Below are 22,569 nucleotides of genomic sequence, written 5' to 3'. Positions count from 1 at the left end.
GTTTTTCCCGGATGAGGCGCAGCACTGCAAGGTCGTCTGCCACCGTGAATTTCAAACAAGAATGTCACTAGTGGATGTTTTTATGCCAGCAGTTCAGTAATTAAAGTCACGTCCTTTATTCCAAAATGCAAAGTCTGGCTTTAATGTAGGTGTCTGTAAACTAATTTTCATAAGCTGTTTGTGTAACATCCGTACAAACATATAGCCTGCTGTCCTTCAGAGATGCGACAGATTATGATCAATCCGTCGTTATAATCTGCCGTAAATGTTCCTGGAAATGAACCTCATTCAAGAGAACTACACAGGCAGAGGTTGATCTTTTCAGCCGCTTGTGAAAGTTGTTCACGTCTTTGTTTCTTGGTGACTTGCTACCCGTGTGTCTCCCCGTCAGATGACCTATCCCAGCATTCCCCGGGACAGTCACATGCCCTTGTTGTGCTTGAAGTCGGGCATGCTCCAGCCCCGCCTGGCCTCCTCGGCCCCCTCTGAGCCCCTCACCAGCCCCCTTTCCACATCCTCCGAGATTGTCTTCACCTGACTGCTGCCGAATGGGTCGATGCGGACGCGGGACCTGAAGCCAATAAGGGACATGCTCGCGGCACGCTTGTTGTTCCACTGACGGGACGGCCTCTTAGCCTCCTCCTCGTCCCGCATCCAGTCCAACGCCTCCAGCAGGATGGTGCGGAACAGGCCAGAAACCTCCTGTACATCCGGCTCGTTCTCTAGCATCACCTGCCGGAACCTGCAGTAGGACAGCCGGGTCATGGGAGAGGGACTGAGTCACAAGGCCGGGCCTATCCACCTGAGGGTACCAGCACCATGTGATCCAGTGATTCTCAAAGTGCCTGGTACCCCCCACCCCTGGGGGGCGCTGTGGCACTGCAGGGAGGGCACAAAGCACAAGTCGCAGGTTGAGCGTGTGCTAAAATGAGCTGCAGACCCAGAGCATGTGAGCAGAGTGGACTGATGAGAATTTCCAGTCATAGTATATGGAGCAGTACCCCCCCCCCCCGCTCATTCCAAAAAAGATTTATTGTAGCTTAAACCGCAGCCTTGCATTAAAAACACACCAGCCAAATCCATAGCAAGCAGAAATGACTTATTTCAAGATGCGAAAGTATTGCCAACTCTGGTCAGCTGGCTGGCCTGCAATTTTCAATTCGAGACGAGTCTGCACACTCATTACACGGATGTAAGTTTCATTACTTTGGAAATAGTCTGTAGGGTTTGCAAACTATCACAACTCTTTTGATGTAGCTAATTTTAGATTTATAACGGAATCATACAGATTTGCCGTAAGATGTCTTGCATGTCAATTCAGATGTGGGGCAGTTGGGAAGCCAGCAAAAGTGGACTGAGATGGAGTGAGAGATTGTTTTAAAAAAACATGCCGCTCTGGTCCTGCTCCGGCCAAAATCCTTCCTCGCTCACTCCTGCTTCGCTCTGGTTAGAGGCTTTAAGCGGAACTAACGTTAAATATATGTTTTTCAAGTGGAATCAACAGCAAACAGTACCTTCGGTTTGTTTTTTTTTTCCAGACAGCAAAACACATGTGAACATATATATATATATATATGACTGATCCAAAAAATTGGGTAGGGTTGGTACATGGGAGTACATGCTTACCCCATCCCCTGGAATTCTCCAGAAATCAGCTAAGCGATTACAAGAAATGCAAAGACATCGCATTCCTGTTTTCTGGGTGTAATGCTGTGTGATACATTCCACTTCTACTTGAAGAACATGGCGTGTTCTGGATACACTGTGGGTAACGGGCAGCAGTGAAAACGAGTCCCTGCAGACCAACTACACCAAGCAACATCACCGCTCCGTTTCAGAGCGAAACATAGCGGCTGCTGCCTGCGAGGCGGTGTGTGGGCGGCGAGATTCACAAAAGGTCTGAGTTCATCCCGGTGGGCTGAGCGTGTCCTTCGCCATATTCATACATCCTGGCATGTTCTCCAGAAGCTCTCCTGAATCAGCCAATGGCAGAGCTCCCAGGCCCCTGGTGACATCAGAGCCCAAGCTCTGGTTTATCTAAGTGGCTCGGATTCGGGATGCACTGCGATACACGTGGGCTTTCTGGTAAAGTGCGTGAATGCAGCTGATCCTAAGAGTGCCTTAATCTGCCCGAGTAAGGCGGTGCGTCTCCACCTGTGAGATCTCACTGTGCACAGCAAAAGCATTGCAACACAAACATCTGCTTCTAGTGATTTTTTTTTTCAAATGTGCAATTTTGAAAAACCTTTTGTTGAAGTTGTTCTCCTCTGTCAATCCGTCCACGTAAACCGCTCATCCGAAGGGGACTGTCATCTTTTCAGCCTCGTCCATAAATAAAGCAGTAAGTCGGAGTCTGAATAAGCCGTCAGCCCTGTAAGCCAGTAAATCTGCTGCCTGCAGGGACGTCCCTGCCAATTTAAGCCCTGTTACTGTATCAGTGGCTGTTCTCTTCTCTATCTCCTGTGGATAAAGATGATTCTAGAATTTAGAATGTTCCGTGTACCTGCTGGTGTGGTTTTGTATGGTTTTCTTAATACTGTATTATAAAGAAGAGAGAGGAACAGCGTTTGGATTCCCTTGTATGTTATAAACATATAAGGAATTGACAATAAAAGCCTATTTGATTTGATTTGATTTAATACTCTGGCAGAGACATGAGCTTCTCCATCATCATCACCCCCCCCCCCCCCCACCCCCACCTCTGTCACCTTCACCAGAGAAACAGCATAATCACCCTTAAGGTCCCCTAAAGGCACACATGCCCCCTACCACAAAATCTCATCTTCACTTTTTGGATCATCTGTCTATTTAACTGAACATAATTTCTTGAAACCATCTCTTTAGGCTGGCCCTTCCGACCCGAAGATGACCTGTGACCTTTGACCCATACCATAAAAAGACCATTGAGTGCCGATAGAGACGGGTCTCAATCGGCTATAAACCACAGAGGCAGTTATTCCTTCAAAGGACTCGTCAGCGGACAGGAGCAGCTCTCATACCGACGTCTACATCTATAACTACATTAAAATTTATATTATTTTATTATTTTTATTTTGTTGGGCTTGGGACACTATATAGAATTTTTATACTTTCATATATTTAAATTTAACCACCACCTATATGTCTGTAATATTTATCTACAGTTTTTCATAAGCATTTCACTGTATGGCTGAATTATGCACATGACAAATAATCGACTTTGACTTGACTATAATAATAATAACAATTATTATTATTATTATTATTGATTTATTTTTATTCTATCTAATGTCTAGCATTGGTGTGAAAGCAAACAGCTTTCCTTGTACATGTACAATGAAAATAAAGATGCTATCTTCTAGAACATTCTATTCTCTCCGCTTACCTGACTATGACCCTGCCGCAGTGTGAGGGGTGCACCTTGGAGCAGAGGTCCTCCAGGCCCAGCCGCTCACCAGCCCGCAGCTCGTAGCTGCTCCGTGGGGCGCTCGCCAGCCAGCTGTAGTCCACGCCGGTGCGCAGTCGTTGGTACTCGCTGTTCCGTTCCCGCTGTTGCCGCTCTGCCTCCTTCATCTGCCAACCGAGCTCCAGCATCAGCGTGTCCATCACCACGTCGGCTGGGCTCCTCTGCGGCCACCGCGGGCACGGCTCGCCCCAGCCAAACCAGGACGCCATGCTCGGTACCTCACTGCTGCCCTGGAAATATAACCTTCAGACAGACAGCATAACCTGAAGGTGACGACCCAGCATGGAGGAAGAGGAAAAATGCTGTATAAATGACAAAATTGTGTTTTTTGGATAAAAATAGTAGCTAAGCCAACAAATATCAACTCCTTCACCTTGATGTCTGATCACATTTCCAACCTGGAGCTGCGAACGTTATAAAGAGCTTTGTGTGAACATATTTGGAGAGTTTCACTGCTTAATAAAAGTACTTCAAAGCATTAGCGGTTAGCATAGTCTGTCTGAGTCTTCCTCATGTTACTCATCCGTCTGCCTGCATATAATACCTTTCACGCTGAGCACAGAATAAGCCCTGCCGCTCTCTCTAACGAGCCTCCCAGCTGCTGCACCGGCTCCTTCCACGGCCCTCACACAGTCCCACCGCAGGCTCCTCAGATCCTTCAGATCAAAGCTCCCCATGGCGACCGCCAGCCTCCATTTCTCGCCGCTTCCCAATAAAACCTCCATTTACATTCTTCTGAAGCTCAAACGGACGCGAGTTGCTTAGATTTCAACCCCCCCGCCCCCCCCCCCCAAGGACTTCAGGTTCCTTTGGCGAGTTGGCTGTTCAATGGAAGTGAGATTCATGTGTCGCGTGCGTTGTGTGTGTGTGTGTGTGTGTGTGTGTGTGTGTGTCATCTCTCCCCTCATCCTGGCCCATATCACCCTCATAATGAATGGCATTCTCTGCTCCTCACCTACAGATGGATGAGCCCCCCCTCCGCTCTGCTTTATCCACAGTGTAAAATCCCACCAGCAGCAGGCGACAGCAATTTGCAGAAAGTTTTGCTGTTATTCATTGTTATTGAGTGTCACTACAAAATGTCACCTCTGTTACCTAAACGCTCTGTTCTAACTGGTCCCTGCAATAGCACCCTCCAGTGTTTGCATGATGCCCATCTCGGGCTTCTTAACCCCGTACGGAGCATCAGGGGTTCGCTCAACGACGGCTTCCATCCTACCTGTTCCCTTTCTCTGCACTCCCGTGAAGTCAAAACAGAGTGAGGCTTCCTGGCTGGGGATGTCCTCGCCCCCGTCCGCCCCCCCCCCAGGTACCCCCAGCCTCCCAGATCAGCCTGAGCCTGCCCTCACTTTTCGCTAGAGGCCGGGTGTGCCGTCTCAAGGGACCTCAGCGCATAGCAGCCCGACGGTAACTGATAATGATTTACGGTCGCCATAGCGATGCTTCTAAGCCTGTTTGGCCACAATGAGCTTTAAGTATGAGGGAGAGAGGGAGAGAGAGAGAGGGAGTGAGAGAGAGAGAGAGATGAAGCAAAGATGAGGCAGAGATATATCACACAGAACACAAACAGGACTCGATATCTGAACGTATTGCGAATCTGCAATGAAATCATCAGTAGGAGGTTTCATGTGTGGGTGGTCATTTTACCAATCGAGTTTGTCTCTCAAACTGATCATTAACATAAATGCGTGAGGGGTCATGGTGACTCAAACCTAATTGATTCTGGATGTAGGTGTTAGGTCTCATGCAGCTATAAATTCATTCAAGATGCACCAAATGTTCAAGACAACAAGTAGATGTTTCATGAGTAAAGATTCTACGAGTCACCTGCTCAGGGAAGAGTCTCTTCAGGGATTTTCCGTCCTGCTGCTGCCATTTTACATTCACGTTTCTTCTATTTAGCAGACGCTTTTGTCAAAGTTGACGTACAAGTGAGGCAAATGGCACATTACAAACATACAGCTGTAAGGGACGCGGCATGAGTGCAGCTAGGCTGAGCTTCCAGTGAAGGCCCAGGTAACAGTGTCAGCAGTACAGGAGCAAGAGCTACACAACATCTTCCAAACAAAGCAGGAAGCTAACAGGAGGAATATTCAGTGAGCAGAGACAGCAGCATTCAGGGAACATGGACTGGTATCAGGCCAGGAGAGCTGCTCCTGGAACAGATGGGTCTTGAGGTGTTTCCTGAAGGTGAAGAGGGACTTCTGGTGCACATTGACATATGGCAGATGGACGGGTAGAATCTCCTCCTAATCCATGCTGATTCTCTAAGCTCACTGAGGCTATATGAGGTCCCCTTCTGATGGTTAACACTCCTGCTTCTGCTCTGCCTGCCCCCCCCCCCCCCCCCCCCACCGCCCCCCGCACAACCTCTCACACCCGAACCAGCCTCATGTGAGCTCTGTGAGCACCACTACTCAAACCACATATTTGCATATTCGCCCCCTGCTGGCCACAAGCAGTCACTACACTTAAAATTAAGCTAGCTACAATCTTCTCGATCTACTCACTAGCTACCCATTTCATTATTGAAACATCTGAGGGGGGCTGGGGGGGGGGGGGGGCGGAAGGCCCCCAAATTACTTCTTCGGGGGGGTGGGGGGGGGGGGGTCTCAGGAACAAGACTCCTGTGTGAATGTGGCCTGCATTTTGAAGACATTTTACTTAATAAATACACCTTCTGAACACAGGTGATGTACTGTCTTACATTTACAGCTATTTAGCAGATACTTTTATCAACAAGCAATTCACAGCGCAGGGTCAGGGCCAGTTCATGGGGCAGCCGGAGATTAAGGTCCTTGTACTAGGGGGCCAGCAAAGAAGTCGCTCTTCTGACGCCAGGATTCAAAGCAACGACTGTTTGCTCATAACTGGGTGAGCCCCCCCCCCCCCCCCCCCCCGCCCACAAAGCAGCTTAAATGTGATCATATTACCATACGTTTATTTAACAGATGCTTTTATTGCCACATCAAACTGATTTTATTTACATGACCCATTTGTGGCAAATCTGTCTTCTGGAAGGTAAATGAACAGGCTGCAGGCCTGATGCTTAAATGAGCTTCTGTAAATCAGCCTTCCGGACTGTTTGAGTCTCAAAAATCTATTTTAAAGCGTTATTTTAGTGAACATGCTGAGTATGGCCACCGTTGATGTGAATGCTGGGTGCAGCATCGACGCCTCTCATGCGGGGCGTGTTCGGTACCCACTCAGCGTTTATCTACAGGTGTGCAAAATGCAAACAACTTTATCACCATTGAGAATACAGCTGCTGGTGCAAAGTCTGTGTTCTCCAAGTACTGTGAGCTTTCAGTGGGATATTTTTGTGTAACATCTTTTTCAGATAGAATCAGTCAGGATTATACTGACAATTTCAGTAATTCAATCAGCAGTCAAATTCAGGGATGAAGGACCCAGAACTTACTAACTTACTAATCTAAATGACTTTCTCATTAATTCTTAACTATGACTCTTTCTGAGAGTGATACATCCAAAAATTGTATTACAAGTGCCAGATACTATGTCTAAGCCCTGACCGAGACAGTAAAGAGAGCAGATCTGGGTATATACTGCAGATTCAATCACGCTTTAGTGTGTCTTCTTTAGTCTTTTGCAGAATGTCATAGATTGAAAATCTTCAGAAAAAGCTATTCGCATTTCCACCACTAGGGGAGGTCTTTCACTGCTTAATCACTCAGGCTTGCGTAATCGCTGAGTTTATTCCTACAATTGGATGTGTTTTTTGTCCAGAGCCACTTTTTTTCCTGGATAAAGTGCATGCTCAGTAGTGTTTAGTCACAGACTCATCAATATAAATCATTAATGCTAATAAAGCTTTTGAAACTATATATTTTCCCTTAAAAACCAAAGAGGAACTCGGCTCTCGACTGGCTGGGTTTTCTATAAGTTTCTCTTTCTCGCAAAGGCTGTGAGTCAGATCTGCGTGTCTTTAGAGCTCAGCTCTGACTCAGCACTCAGCGTCACACATGGGCCTCTGAGCAGGTCCCAGTAAACCCATTGTCCTTTACAGCTGAACCCGGGGACCTGCTCACTCCTGGGCGTCGCCCTGCCAACACAGAATCGTCGCCATGGCCACGCGATTCACGTGGCACGGTGCCACAAACGGTTAGACAATAGGAAACGCTGTCAGCAAATCTTTTGCTGTTTTATCTTTCATCTGGGAGTCGTAACGTTGTTAAGACCTTTCATTATATCAGTCCCTAAGCAAAATGACACCATCATGCAAAAAAAGATTAAGGAAATGGCAGGTATCACGCTGAGGTCCAAACACTGCCTCTGAGAGTCTCCAGAGCTGGAGAAATGCAGCCCAACTTTTGCCTCTTGGGGAAAGAACAGCCGGATGGCAGATGCTGGATGGAAGGTTTGTTGTATTTGTCCGTTCACCCGTCATTCCATCCCCTGCTCCATCTGATTGTAGATAGACAGTCCCATGTTAAAAGTACACTATATGGATAAAAATATTGGGATACCCAACCGTTACACCTACAGGAACTTTTATGACAATCCCATACCATTATCCCTCCTTTACCAAACTTTACATTTGGCACAATGCAGTAGGGCAGGTAACGTTCTCCTGGCATCTGCCAAACCCAGACTCATTCATCAGACTGCCAGAGAGAGAATCATGTTCTTCCACAGAACAAGTTTCCATAGCTCCAGAGTTCAGTGGTGGCGTGCTTTACACCATTGCATCCCATACCTGGTATTCTGCTGTGAGACTGCTCAGCCACGGAAGGCCATTCCATGGAGCTTCCCGCATACAGTCTTTGTGCTGCGGTTAATGTCAGAGGAAGTTTGGAACTCTGCAGTTACTGAGTCAACAGAGCGTTGGCAACTTTTACACACTATGCACCTCAGCACTCGGCGACCCCAATCTGCTACTACACATGGTCTGACACTTCATGGTTGAGTTTCTGTTGTTCCTAAACGCTTCCACTTTGCAATAATACCACTTACCGTTGACCGTGGAATATCTGCCAGGGTAGAGATGTCACAAACTGACTTATTGCAAAGGTGGCATCCCACGACAGTATCATGCCTGAATTCACTAAGCTCTTCAGAACAACCCATTCTTTCGCAGATGTTTGTAAATCTGACTGTATGGCTAGGTGCTTGAATTTACACACATGTGGCAATGGGTCTTAATGAAACAAGTGAATTCAATGATTAAGTGGTGTGTACCAATACTTAAAATTTTGAAACTTGTAAACCATCTTGAATTCATCTTGTACATTGTATACGGTCCTGGGTCACTCCCAAAGAGACACGTTTCTGGTATGTGTAACATCCATCCATCCATCCATCCATCCATCCATTTTCCAAACCGCTTATCCTACTGGGTCGCGGGGGGTTTGGCACCTATATGTGTAACATGCTTAACCAATAAAGACCTTTCTGATTGAGGTGAAGGTGCTTGTATTAGTAATGAACGGTTAGGGTGGGCGATTTTGGGTTAAGAGGACAGGGTTAGATGTATATCCAGCAAACGCAGGGCGTGTCACTTCTACTGGACAAGAAGGACTTCTCACATTAATATATCTGACCTTCAATTACTGTTTGCAAAAATACTTCACTTCAGTACATCACCTTAAAAGCAATCCCATAAGTCAAAGTCATTGTGCTTGACGACACTTGAATGCTTCTGACATGAGTGTACTGGCCTTAAGGGATCCTTTAAACTTATGCTGTTATCATAAACATTTATGTAGAAAAATGATAATGAAAATCTCTTTTTCACAGACACAAACATACTGGACGGACGTCGCAAAAAAGGCACGCTGGAACAACAGGACCTCAAAAAGCAGACAGTCAGTATTTCTCCTGCCGACACGAAAACAATCTGCAGAATGGCTAACAAAAAGCGAGAAGTTCAAAAGTATGCAAGTTTAAGGAAGGAAACTCCATCCTGTTATGCAAACAGCGGGCGAAACCTTACATCTGCCGGCGGCTCCTTTTCATACTTCTTAGGCCTAGGGTGGGTCAGAGCCATCAGAGGTCCGGGTTTCCAGTCTGTGGCCTGATTCAATCCACAAATACACTGTCGATGACACACTCACTGGAAAGTTTAAACGGCACGTGTCACTCACTGTGTCAAATCGAGCCAGAGTGTGGTATTAAAGCTTAAATGGCTCAATTACGTAAAGAGAGTCTTAATAAAGTCAAAAGTAACACTTTTAAAGCATGTTTAAACACTTTTTAAGCATGTTGATTCTGCATCCCTCCCCAGAAGATACCAGTGAAAAGGTTCCAATCTGTCATGTTATTATTTATCAAGAAGACACTTCAACAGTTGCTGGGGAGCCCACATCACCTAACTGACTAACTCTAACTCACATCACTCTAACCCACATCACCCAAACCATACCCCAACCCACATCACCCAAACCATTACCCTAACCCACATCACCTAACTGACTAACTCTAACTCACATCACCCAAACCATAACTCTACCCCACATCACCCAAACCATAACTCTAACCCACATCACCCAAACATAACCCTAACCCACATCACCTAACTGACTAACTCTAACTCACATCACTCTAACTCTAACCCACATCACCCAAACCATACCCTAACCCACATCACCCAAACCATAACCCTAACCCACATCACCTAACTGACTAACTCTAACTCACATCACCCAAACCACAACCCTAACCCACATCACCCAAACCATAACCCTAACCCACATCACCCAAACCATACCCTAACCCACATCACCAAAACCATAACCCTAACCCACATCACCAAAACCATACCATAACCCACATCACCCAAACATAACCATAACCCACATCACCCAAACCATAACTCTAACCCACATCACCCAAACATAACCCTAACCCACATCACCTAACTGACTAACTCTAACTCACATCACTCTAACTCTAACCCACATCACCCAAACCATACCCTAACCCACATCACCCAAACCATAACCCTAACCCACATCACCCAAACCATAACCCTAACTCACATAACCCAAACCATACCATAACCCACATCACCAAAACCATAACCCTAACCCACATCACCCAAACCATACCCTAACTCACATCACCCAAACCAAAACCCTAACTCACATCACCCAAACCATACCATAACCCACATCACCCAAACCATAACCCTAACCCACATCACCCAAACCATACCCTAACTCACATCACCCAAACCATACCATAACCCACATCACCCAAACCATAACCCTAACCCACATCACCCAAACCATACCCTAAACCACATCACCCAAACCATACCCTAACCCACATCACCCAAACCATACCCTAACCCACATCACCCAAACCATAACCTTAACCCACATCACCCAAACCATCACAGCTGAGATACAGTTTGAACTTCTCTGCCATTTTGCAGCTCAGCTCTTCCAGGGGGCTACAGCCGTCGCCGTTTGTTTGTGATCTTTCTTGCCACCCATCTCTTGTTTGGCAGCAGCTCCTGTAACTCTGGTTACAAACAGCCCGTGTTTGGAAGAGTGTCGCGCTTTTTCGCCGCACACATGACTGTGCAGAAGCAAGTAACTTGTCAGCAAACCCAAGAGAGGAAGCATGGCGCTCTGCCTAAACCGCAGGATGGCCGCACTTCGCTGACACCAGGCATAATTTATCTGTCCTTGGGCGTCCTGGTTTTTCTGAAGCACGCCTCTACTCGCCTTCTGCTTCGCCACATCAATCCCTTACTGTTAGCTTTTTACCGACAGTAACAATCAATTCAGTGAAAGAGAAAGATAGTACACAGGACCACACCGCAAAGGCATGGGAGGCAGGAATGGAGATTTCATTTGGTTATGCTTTTACGAGTATTTATGTAAAAGAAGCCTTTACCAAAAGTGATTGAGAAAGCTGGGTCAGCCAGTCCCTGGAACACCTGAGTGTTACAGTCCTTGCTTATGGACCCAACGGGGAAATCACTCTGCCAATCATGGGACTTGAACCAATGACGTTCCAGTCACAGGTACAGAATCCTAACCTACTGAGTCACACATAAGCCCTTTTATGAACCTGGTTTAGGGGAACAAAATTAAGATCAGCAATGTCAGCTTCAGGACAGGGGAAAGATAGGGAAGCCAAAAAGAAGTGGGATTGGGCAACAAGGGGTGTTTCTCAATGCCAAGAACGTAAAGATTATACTTGTGTTCTTGGGAAGAACGGTCCTGCTAACTTGCCTCCCAAGAACGAATATCGGATGCAATGAATCATGGGATTGTTTTCACTGGCGAGGATGCAATCGACGCATCCTTGATATTTGGGGCAGGGAAAGATCAATATCCAGGGATTTTTACCATCTTCTGTTTTTCTGTTCTTGAGCATTGGAACTGTACTTTGGCAATGGAAGATGATGTCAGACAGGTAAACAAAAACACAAGAACCTACATGCCGTGACCCTGCCCCCTCCCTCCCCCCAGAATTTCCACAGCCCCTTGGATTCTGCCGATATTAATAACTTCTGCTGTACTATGCTGTTATTTTTCAAATGCAGTTTTCCATTGTTTTGGGATTTTCTAGTTTATCCTGACTCAGCCCCTGCTGCCAGCTTCCTGTAACACTCATGTGATGCCTTCACCAATGAACGAGCAGTGGGCGGAGACCTGAAGCCGCTAGTGACCAATAGCATGGGGCCAAAAGCCTCGGTCAATTGTGATCTCAAGGTCTAAAGATTATCTGTGTCTTATTATCTTGTCGTTTAAGCAAAGGTTCCATGACATGTGCCATCTTTACAGTGAAATTAGCTGAGACAGAATCATAAACCATCAAGGTGCTCACCATATACTCATATATATATAATACATATTAGCCATACATTAAGGTCTTCTGACAACTTCAGACTCAGTCCCGGTATTTCCTTTAGGTAAAAGCTCTCCTTAAATCCTATTTCCCTTTCATTGAACTTGGGCAGGGAGTTTAGAAACTTCTAGCAAGCATGTGCCCTGCATCCAGACAGTTACACATTCTGGGCACAGAAACAGTATATGTCCTTGAAGTCCGACCCAGTGGTTAGTTCCTATAACATAAAACCCACAACCCGATCTACACTGCAAGCGTCATTAGTTACAGAGTTAAAACATAAAAATCACCCTTCTTCTTCATAGTATCCGGATATACAGAAGCAAGTGGTTAATGAAGATTGCCGGAAGATTGTGCAATAACTAAACATGGTCAAGTGACCACAAAATCAGTCTCATGAAAACCATAACGCTGGAGTTTCGACTTAAAAAAATGCTTCAGTTTTGCCTTTGAATTCCACAGATAAGGGAAGGAATTTTAAATTTCATCATATTGCACTGAAATTGTCCAGATATTATGAAATAAAGTCACATGCTCTGAAGATACTGCAGACGGCTCACAGTCAGGAAGACCAGCTGTTCCGTGCCTTTAAACCCCAGGTTGTACACGGACTAGTTTATGGTACCGTGCCTTTAAAAACCGGCCTGTTAAAGCCCATGTACCCATACTGTACACGGACTTGTTTACTGGGTTTTATATTAAACACTGACAGGCTTTACCGTGCATTTAAACACCAGGCTGTTAAAGCCCCGAGACCCAGGGTGCACCAGTATCTCAACACTTCTGCTCTGCCTTCATATTAAAGGCTCGTTGTTTTGGCCACACATGTGCTTCACTGAAGCCATACCTGCTAATTTGTGTCGAGCTTTAGTGTAACTACAAGGTTTGCCTCTGACTCTTGATCCACTTCTCAGAGTTTTCCTCAAAGGATACATTAGAGTAATGAACAGTACGGACACAGAGGATCTGATCTGGATTTAACATGCAGACTCGGCACCATGGAGACATAAACGCTGCTTTCTCTTCATCCCACCAATTTCTCTTTCGAGGTTTTAAGGAGAATGGCAGCCAAAGGGAAGCTTGTTAAATATTGAACATGTTTCTTTACGCTTTCACTGCTCAGTCAGGAGGAGGGGCATGGATGCCCTGGCAGATCCAAGGGGGCTAAGCACTTCACAGGGGCGCTTCAATCTGTAAAATGATATGGAAAACTGGACGGAGTGGAGTGGGGTTGGCGGTGGGGTCCAAGGTGACATTTTGTATGTGGGCCCAGAATTCTGGTGGAGAAATATTTCACATCTCTGGAGGCACCGTGTGTCCAGCATGGCGCCTTTGGTCCCCCCGCCCCCCCCCCTGATCCATCCAGAAGCTCCAGTCATATCTGCTCACTGGGATCAGAGGGTTGGAATGTGTTCAGGATGCCACTGGTCTCCAGACCTAAATTCCCTGTGGGGAACCAGGACAGGGATTCCTCATGGTTTAGACCCACTGACTGTTACTTACCAAGAAGGGAAGCCGATTGCGTAGGTTGCATTCAAATGTTACATCAATTTATATAAGTGACTTAAGCATTTTGGTATCTGCAGGGGGTCCTGGAACCAATGTGACTGAGGTGATCCCTGCAGCCAGTTTCGCAAGAGAATTATCTGTTTGCCTTTAACGACTGCAGCTTGTTCTTAGAGATCAAAGTCCGTGACATTAGAGGTCGAATCACACTGTACATTCTGTCTGTGAAACAATTACTTACTGATAAGACACACACTGGTATACGAGCCAGTGTCCTAATTGATAAGGCATCAGGATTGGGGGTTTCAGTCCCTTCTGAGCTGTGTCTTTGTCACGCAGGAACTGTAATTAAACAGGTTTCTGCTTGTCTACTCTTTTTAGCGGCTGCATGTGCCTAGGTGGGTTAGGACATAGTGTACTACTGAAGAGCCCAACCTCAGTGTCCATACCAGCAGTATTACAGAGTCAGTAGCACCTCAGTGTTCATACTGTCGCTAGTACAGATCAGCTACAGTTATGGCTTTGCAATTTTAAGGTACCATCTGTTTTCAGGTCACTTAAATGTCGTGTTTCAGTGGAGTATCTGTGCACGCTCCTTACCTTAAGTGTAGCACCAGTGTATCACACAAGATTGCTTGCTTGAGGCGCCAAATGTCTAATTTCCTTCAGACAGGTCAGGTATGATACTGTCATGTGATTTTGCTTTAGAAAAAGGCATTGAAGTCATTACAGTGTGACAGGGAGTTTATAAAGTTAGGGTTTCCCCTTTTTTTGGTTCAAAGTTGTTTGAAACGATCTCCCTTGGTGGGACAGGTCAGCTTTGATCCCGACTGAAAAGGCTCACACAGGAGTCACAAGACAACGCCACTGTGTTCAGGCACAGGGACGCTGTTATTCCAGTCCCCTCGTGCGATGTGAAGTCTGTTCACACCAACTTAATGAAAAATAAAAGTGACTATTGAAAATGGTTATGACATGAGGCGGATTATGAAGAGCTGTTCAGAAGTGTTCGGCAGAACTGATTCAGGCCAGAAAATCAGAAAAGGTCTCCACTGGTACATATGCAAAGCCCTTCAGCCTCTCTTTGTTGATGGTGTAACCGCGATGAATCCAAATTGTTCTCTCTTTAAAAAGTGTGTGAATAACGTTATTGCGTAATGTTTCCTGTGGTCTTATGAGTCATAAGGTAAAAAAAAACACCTTTGAAAGGCTTTATTTTCCCTATCAGAGTAAATGATCTTTGACCTCATCTACCGCAGTGGGAAATGCCATTAGCCCAGGGCTGTTGAGCATGATGTAAGTGGCTGTTTGAGGTGCTAAGCGGGCGTCCGACAGCTGGCTCACTGAATCGCTCATCTCGGAGCCGGTGTGGGGCGAAACGACGCTCAATGAAAGGCCACCTCCAGCGTTTCAGCAACGGTACACGCCCACAGAAAAGAGCTCAAACAGATATTAAGAGAATTAACTTTGAAAAGTGAACGAACGGGAGTATTGCTCAGATGCTAGCATTTGTGAGCTAACGCTAGCAAAACAATGCTGCTTCGTGTGAAAAGAGCGAACGAACAGCGTGTACAGTGAAGACAAACAAACATCGTCTGCATTGTACGACTGCTTGGCTTTCTTCACAAATCAGCATTGTCGGCTGACAATAGCAGCAAAATCATCCTGTTTACATTGAATTGTCTGTCCCGATGGGGGGGTTGCACTGGAACGTGACATAGGATGACATGGCCCAGTCTGGAAACCCCGGGGATGAAAGGAATTCGGGGGTGTTACCAACGGCACACAATAGCAGGATCTCGTGGCGTTGGCATAGTCTGTGAGACACCCGCTTCCATCGGAATAAAAGAGGTGGGGGGGGGAGAGACGTGGAGAAGGTATGGTGATGCATGAACCCAAACAGAGGGTTGGGGAGTGGGGTGGGGGTTGGGCTACATAGGTCAAAGTTCAATGGGATGTGAGATTCTTTGTTAAACTTCACTTAAGTTAAGTACTGGGTCACGTAACTTAAAGTTTAACCAAGAGCAGAAAACTTTCATTCTTGTCTCAGTCAGCTACATCTGGTATATAAACACTGCAAGGAATCTGACTCAGTCAGATGTGATGAGAATCCAGTGAATTATGTCAATTTACAACCAGCTTCTGCAGTTTGGGTTTCGCTCTTATCTGCAGAAGACATCTGAGAGGATGCTGGGACCTCCCACTGTTTGCAGGTAGCTCAAACGCTTCCAAACTCTCCACATTTATCTCATGGAGATTTTCTCTGCCACTAGTAAGCGGTTCAAGGTCACCTCGACAGCTCGGCCAGTCTTTCAGTGGTGGGATCACTGTGTTCGTCGTCTCAGAGTAAATCATTTTAAATAATAAAACATTTAAAAAAAGATGCTGTGTGTACTGTCCTCGGAAGCACATCGCATCGCTGAAGCGGTCCTACAGACCTTCTGCTAGGTGTCAAAGCCACAGTCCTCAGTCACTCTTGGCCCAGCTCAGCGTGACACAGTGACAGTGACACACCTCCTGAAATGGTCACATTAAGTTTCTTTTACGCTTCACACATCCTTCCGATGGCTTTTTGGGTTTTGAGAGTTTCTACATCAATATGTGTTTTTCATGTAGACTGTTCATGTCCATGACTGTAGCTGATGGGGGGGGGGGGGGGGGAACAGGACGGAGAGGTTCTGCCGCAAGCATCTGTGACGACAGCATGAGTAACGCTGCCGCTGGGGCGGGAGCGTGTGCAAAGGGGGTGGGCAAAAAGCAGCCGGCACCGGTGTACGTGGAGTGAAAGGAATGACTGACTGTCGCAGAACGTCGCGGGGTGAAAACGCCACCGGTTATGTCAGAATGCACACGGCAGCCCGAACAGCTAGGGGAAGGACTCCATGTATGTGAACAGTGACGACATGAGCATGGTGGCCATTAGACAGAAACAAGGAAGGGGGTAGAACTGGCACTGGAGGGGGGGCTGTTCATCACCACAGTAGGGATGAGTTAGCATGGTGGAATATTCAAAAACATTTATAAACTAGCAATTTTCAACATGTGCGATATGGAGCAAAAGCAAGCGCTCGATCGGCCCTGCTTTGCGCCTGTTGCATAGTTTGATTACGCTGTTGCTGTTAATTTAATATACATTTAGGATGCTATGGCCGGTGGTAAATGTTCTTGAAATTTGTTCTTAATATAATTTTAAATATGAGCAAATTGTCAGTGTATCAGTAGAGACTTGTCTGTAAACCAGAATGTGAGCTACCGACTTGGCTTTTCCCAGTGTTTTGATTATATTATTCGGAATGAGTGATGTCACAATCTGCATGGAAATAAATTAACGAAATAGCCTATAAGCCAGAGAAAGAATCGTTAGGGTATTGTTGTAAACACCAAGAAATATCCATTTGGTATAACTGTATAAGGCGGAGGCATTTAAACTTTATTGTCATCTCTTAAGTTTAATTTGAGTTTCAATTAAATTTTTTCAAGCTACCTTCTAACGTTACCTGCAATATTTTGTATGGAAAGAAATATCTTGATCAATACTCTATTGGTGTACGTGTGTGTGGTGGCGTTAACTGAATATTATTCGAATAAAGATCAGTCAACTAGTAATTCCGCTCGAAATTTCCATCCCTACACCATACAGACATCAACTGCACGTCAACAGCCGTGTTTAATGCTCAAATACCAACATTACAGCCGGTGAAGTACATTTAAAATTCAAAATGACACAAATTAAATTTTACAAGTACAGAGCTGCTATCAGGACGTCACACCGCCACAGTCAAAGCATAAAACTACGGGAGAATTTCTACGGGAGAATATCTTATAGCACGCAGCCGGAACAGCCCCTCCTACACTGCATACATTTCATTTGTGTGAAAATCTGAAATGCATCCGTGAATCACTCTCAAAATAAAACATCCTTTTATAAATGAGGGAGAATGTCAGGGGAAATTATGCGACGACCACTGAAGATGGCCGAACAAGCGGGAATACTAAAGCGGACCAAAACAGTTTTACAAGTACAGAGCACAAACACCCCCGACGACAACACTAAAGGGGAGCTTTTCTGACCATCAGTTACTTGGACGGGAAATGTTGGGGGGGGGCGTTCAGTGGTTGCGCCCCTTAGCACCTTAGAAGGAGCTGCGTTCACATGATGCACTACAGCCCGCTCATGCAAAGTAGTGGTAAAACACATGACCCTTAACTGGGGATTTCGTGACCTCACATCCAGTTCCTCTCGGGGTAATTACAGGACTATCCACCCAAAAGTGACATTTGTCCTCCAGCGGCAATGGTGAAAGTCAGACTTCTCTGCCATCCACTTCTTCGTCGTCATTCGGTGACGGACTTTATCAGTGATGCGTAAATCATACGCGAAGTGTCCCATCTTCAAATGAGGGCTGATTGGACTTGCCACTTCACTACATTGTGGAAAAACACAGCTGACCAACCACGGCTATCTGAAGTAGCTCCTGTTAAAGGCAGGGTGAAGGAGACGAGATCTACTGAGGGTTAGTGAGCAGGTTCCAAGGCATGAAGACAAATAAGCACAGTGTTTAGGAGACCATTTCTTATATTTAACATCACAGGTGAAGCTTGTATTCTAAGGTCCAGTACTGACAGCCGGCCTGGCTGTGATATCGGAGCTAGATTTTAAAAGTGTCTATGTATACAGACAAAGAATAACTTAAATACATAAATTACACATCATAAAATAAATCTTCTACTGGGGGGGCGAGGACTTGAAGGCGGTCCGGGAACAAAAACCACTATACGCTGAAACCTGCAGATGTGCTTTGACTTGTATGTCCCCCTCCAGCAGTTGGTGTGTTGAGAAGCTTTGGCAGAGATACGGCGATATTCCACGACAGTGGAAAGGAACGCGGAGACCGGCTCTCGTCGCGGCTGGGTGGAACCTGACCAAGTGCGGATTTCCATCCTGCCGCGAGGGAGGTTGCGAGCTCCACCCATAGGTCTGTCTAGGGAGGTGATGACCTCATGTGGATCTCAAGACCATTACCGTCCTCCTCACAGCGACGACTCGACCTCCCTGGAGAAGACGGCCTCTGCCTCTTGCCTGGCCACCACCTGAATAGAGGTGACAGAGGGGGTTTGCTCCTGGTTGGAGCTCTCCTGGGCCTCGCTGATGATCTCCAGAGCCGGGGGCTTGTTCTCAGGCCTCTTCTCGACGGCGACCTTGTCCGCCGCCCCGCAGCACAGCTTGGGCGCGCACTGCGTGAGGCAGGAAAGCTCGCACAGGGAGGTCCGAGACTCCGAGTTGACGGTGACAAACTCGGGCTGTATGGTGGTGGCGTGGATGCCCTCATTGTGGAAAAAGTCCTTGAGGCGCTTGGCCACGTCCATGTAAGACGCCGGATCGTGGCACTTTATGTGCGCCGTGGCGATGATGCGACTGCCAGCCAGCTGCCAGATGTGCAGCTCATGAACGGCCAGCACACCGTCCAGCTGCTGGAGCCGCTCGCTCAGCTGGTGCATGTCGATCTGCTTGGGTACCGTCTGAAGCAGGATGAGGGCCGACTCCTTCAGCAGCGGGTACGTGGTATACAGCAGGATGCCCACCATGATGATGCAGAGGGTTGGGTCCAGGTAGAGCACCCAACACGGCCCCGCCGAAGCCACGGTGCCCGTCCAGTTGCCCGACAGATCCACCAGCGTGTGGTTGACGTGCTGATGGTCGGTGCAGTGGCTGCTGGTGCAGGGGTTGATGCACGGCTCCCCCTTGGGACAGGGCTTCCACACGAAGGTGAAGATGAGCGCGTTGACCACCACGATGACGGAGCCCAGGGCGTCACCCAACACATGCAGGAAGACGCCGCGCATGTTCAGCTGCGAGGCCGAGTCTTGGCTCTGCTCCAGCTCGTCATAGGGGGCACCGCCATTTACCTGCACGTCTGGGCTATCTGCTCGGTGCACTTCTGCGGAGGACAGAGATGGGAGTCAGTGCTGGGGGGCGGGGGGGGGGGGGAGACACGTCTAGCCTTGGTCAGGATTGTGACGTGGATAAAGATGGGTTAAGCTACACTGGGACAGGACAAATTAATAAAACATCTGGAGCTTAAAGGCAAGACGGTTATGACTATGGGACCCCTGAATACCCAGAATTTCCCACTGGGATCAATAAAGGCCATCTTAATCTTAATATACAAGCCCAAGCAGTATAGTATAGTATTATACTACAGAACTATTCAGAAAATGACAGCCTTTATTCAAAAATAGCCTGTGATGATGATATATCATATTCTATTCAAAATATCAAACATTGACATGCAGAACAGGAGAGAAGGGTACAATCCTGCCAACAGACCTTTTCTTGACTATTTGGTGAGAATTAAACTAAATAAAAGAAAGATAAAGAGACATAATCTGCCTCAAAACAAAATCAGACCAATAAAAGACAGACTGGGAAAGAACTGGGAAATCAGAAGCCCACCAGGGGCAGATCCTCATACACACAAATGGTGCCGGTCTCTGGCCTATGGAAGGAAGCACTGAATAGCTTCATAGCCGCAGACCGGGGACCAGGTCAGGGCTGCAGCCATGGCAGGAGGAGCTGACAGTGACCATCCAGACACCAGACCTCCTCCAAACTGGCTTGCTCATGCGTGCACTCTTCCTACTTCGGGGGGATCCTGACATCCCATTTACTGAGGTTCTGGCCGAAACACACAAGACCTCATGTAACAGAGGGGTTACCATGGATACAGAGGGATCAGTGCTTAATGAAGAGCTAGTGAGAAAAGCTGCTCACACCATATGGACGTGTTAGGATGCTAAAGACACCAGCACAGAGGTGATGCTCAGCACAACACAAACACGTCTGACATCCAGGTTCCCAGGTGCTACAAGGGAACCCTGAGTGACAGTAAAGAAGCTGTCTCACACCCCTAGTCAAACACCATTGGAGACACTTGCTTGGGAGATGGGAGAACATAATATACAGATAAAAAGCATTATAATGGTTGCTGAAAGTTAGTCCTAAAACCAGGTAACAGCTTCATGGGTAAACGGCTTACTTAGAAGCAACTATGCAGAGATAAGAGTAGCTTATCAACGGGAGGAAAGATCTAGAGCATTCATTCTAACCAGAGGACTCACAAAAGACCCAGAGCCCGCCTCCACTAAGACTCCCCGAGACCCTAACCCCACCTCGCCGGACTCGGAGCCAGGGGGCGGCCTCTGATGCAGGCTGCATCACCCACCCTGCTGGGGCAACGTCCTCCAAAATCACACAAGTCTGAACAGGAATCTCAGCTGCAGCCACCTCCACCCGCATGTAACGGGTACTGCATGGTTCAGACCAGGAAACCCTCAGATTAACGCATTACTGCACACGGTGACTAACCGCGAAAAATTTCATTAAAATAAAATGGCATCAGCAATAGGCGAGACCGGACCGGCAGCTGGTACGGGGCCGCGAACAGGAGACCGAAGAGCGAGCCGGACCGAGACTCACCAGCTCTGTCGGCGTTGACCCCGTTCGGGCTGCCGCAGGTTCCAACGAGGTTGGTCTCCTCGCCCGACGCCCCGCCGGGCCGGTCCGCCTTGCAGCCTTTGGCCCTCTTGCCCTTCCTGCCGCCGTGGGAGTGCCCCCCGTGGGAGTGGCCGTGCCCGCCGCCCCCCGCGTGGCCGTGGAACATACAGAGCCCGAGCAAGTTAACCAGGAGGCCGGCGGCGCCCACACCGATGACCACCTGCGGGGACTCGATCTCATGCGGCTCGGTAAAGCGCTGCACGGCCTCCAAGATGATGGTGAAGCAGAGCGCCGTGAGGAAGACGGCGTTGACCAGCGCGCCCATCACCTCGGCGCGGATCCAGCCGAACGTGTTCTTGCTGGTGGCCTGCGTCCGGCTGGCGAAGCGCACGGCCACCAGCGCCACCAGCAGCGCGATCACGTCCGACAGCATGTGGAAGGAGTCGGAGAGCATGGCCAGCGACGACGTGAGCCGGCTCACCACCACCTCGGCCACGAAGAAGCCGGCGGTCAGCCCCAGCATGCACAGCAGCCGGACGCGGTTCGGCTCGCAGTCCATCTTCACCAGCCGAAAGACGCCGGGAGACCTGGGTTTGTACAGCAGGGCTACGGGGACACAAGCTTCCCGTCGGTGGTTCGCCGCTCCTCTCTACACACGCCGACACCGGCTCCGCGATCCTTCGATCTCAGTGCTCAAGCTTCCTTTGTTAACACACTGTCATCATTTCAATCCTTTGCGAAGGGCAGTGTGTCTCCGATAAAAGACGGGGTGGTGGTGCGGAAGCTGCGGTGCCGCGCGAAAGTGGGGCCACGGCCAGACGCTGCGGCCGCTCGCTTCTTTGCAGACGGGTTCAAACTTTGCACCCGGACCGCCGGCAAAGTTTTCACACGGAACAGGGGGACTCGCGACGGCCACGCCCCCGGCGCTCCGCGATTGGCGGCCGGCGGGAAGCGGCTCGCACCATTTAGCTGGGTTGTAGGGGGGGAGCACACTGTCCACGAAGCGGCGCGATTAGCAAGAGAGCCGTTTCCATACACGGGTGCTCCATACACACTGCTGCTGAATTTTCGTGACGCATAACGTTACACGTACCTGGATCGGATTGGTAAATCGGACCATCAATCGCAGCAATTACCCCGCCTGCTCCCCCTCTTTTTCGGTGCAAAATGCCAAGGCAACGCGGTGGATGCTTATGTAGATCAATGGAAATTAATTATTTTTTTTATTACATTATTATTTTAAGTGCTGGTGTTTAACACAACATCAGGTATCAGTACCAGGCGACATTCATAATGCCCA

General features: G+C 47.7%; 2 protein-coding genes across 3 annotated transcripts; both read right to left on the bottom strand.

Moving 5' to 3' along the window:
• Positions 1-114: 114 nt before the first annotated feature.
• On the bottom strand, positions 115-10,642 carry rd3 (retinal degeneration 3, GUCY2D regulator). The gene is made up of 4 exons (XM_048986531.1): positions 9,978-10,642; positions 9,399-9,773; positions 3,365-3,688; positions 115-742 (listed from the first exon to the last, which is right to left on the bottom strand). The coding sequence occupies exons 2-4, from the start codon at positions 9,419-9,421 to the stop codon at positions 421-423; spliced, it is 669 nt and encodes a 222-aa protein (XP_048842488.1). The 5' UTR covers positions 9,422-9,773; positions 9,978-10,642; the 3' UTR covers positions 115-420.
• A 6,780-nt stretch (positions 10,643-17,422) lies between these two features.
• On the bottom strand, positions 17,423-22,431 carry slc30a1a (solute carrier family 30 member 1a). Of its 2 annotated transcripts, XM_048984962.1 has the most exons (3): positions 21,252-22,431; positions 18,798-19,713; positions 17,423-18,249 (listed from the first exon to the last, which is right to left on the bottom strand). In XM_048984962.1, the coding sequence occupies exons 1-2, from the start codon at positions 21,826-21,828 to the stop codon at positions 18,806-18,808; spliced, it is 1,485 nt and encodes a 494-aa protein (XP_048840919.1). In that variant the 5' UTR covers positions 21,829-22,431; the 3' UTR covers positions 17,423-18,249; positions 18,798-18,805. The 2 variants fall into 2 exon arrangements, with proteins under 2 accessions (XP_048840919.1, XP_048840918.1); XM_048984961.1 differs by having other exon boundaries at positions 17,423-19,713; positions 21,252-22,427.
• Positions 22,432-22,569: the final 138 nt, after the last annotated feature.

This window comes from Brienomyrus brachyistius, chromosome 19, assembly GCF_023856365.1.
Source record: "Brienomyrus brachyistius isolate T26 chromosome 19, BBRACH_0.4, whole genome shotgun sequence".
NCBI lineage: Eukaryota > Metazoa > Chordata > Actinopteri > Osteoglossiformes > Mormyridae > Brienomyrus > Brienomyrus brachyistius.
This window is presented reverse-complemented; position numbering and strand designations above follow the sequence as displayed.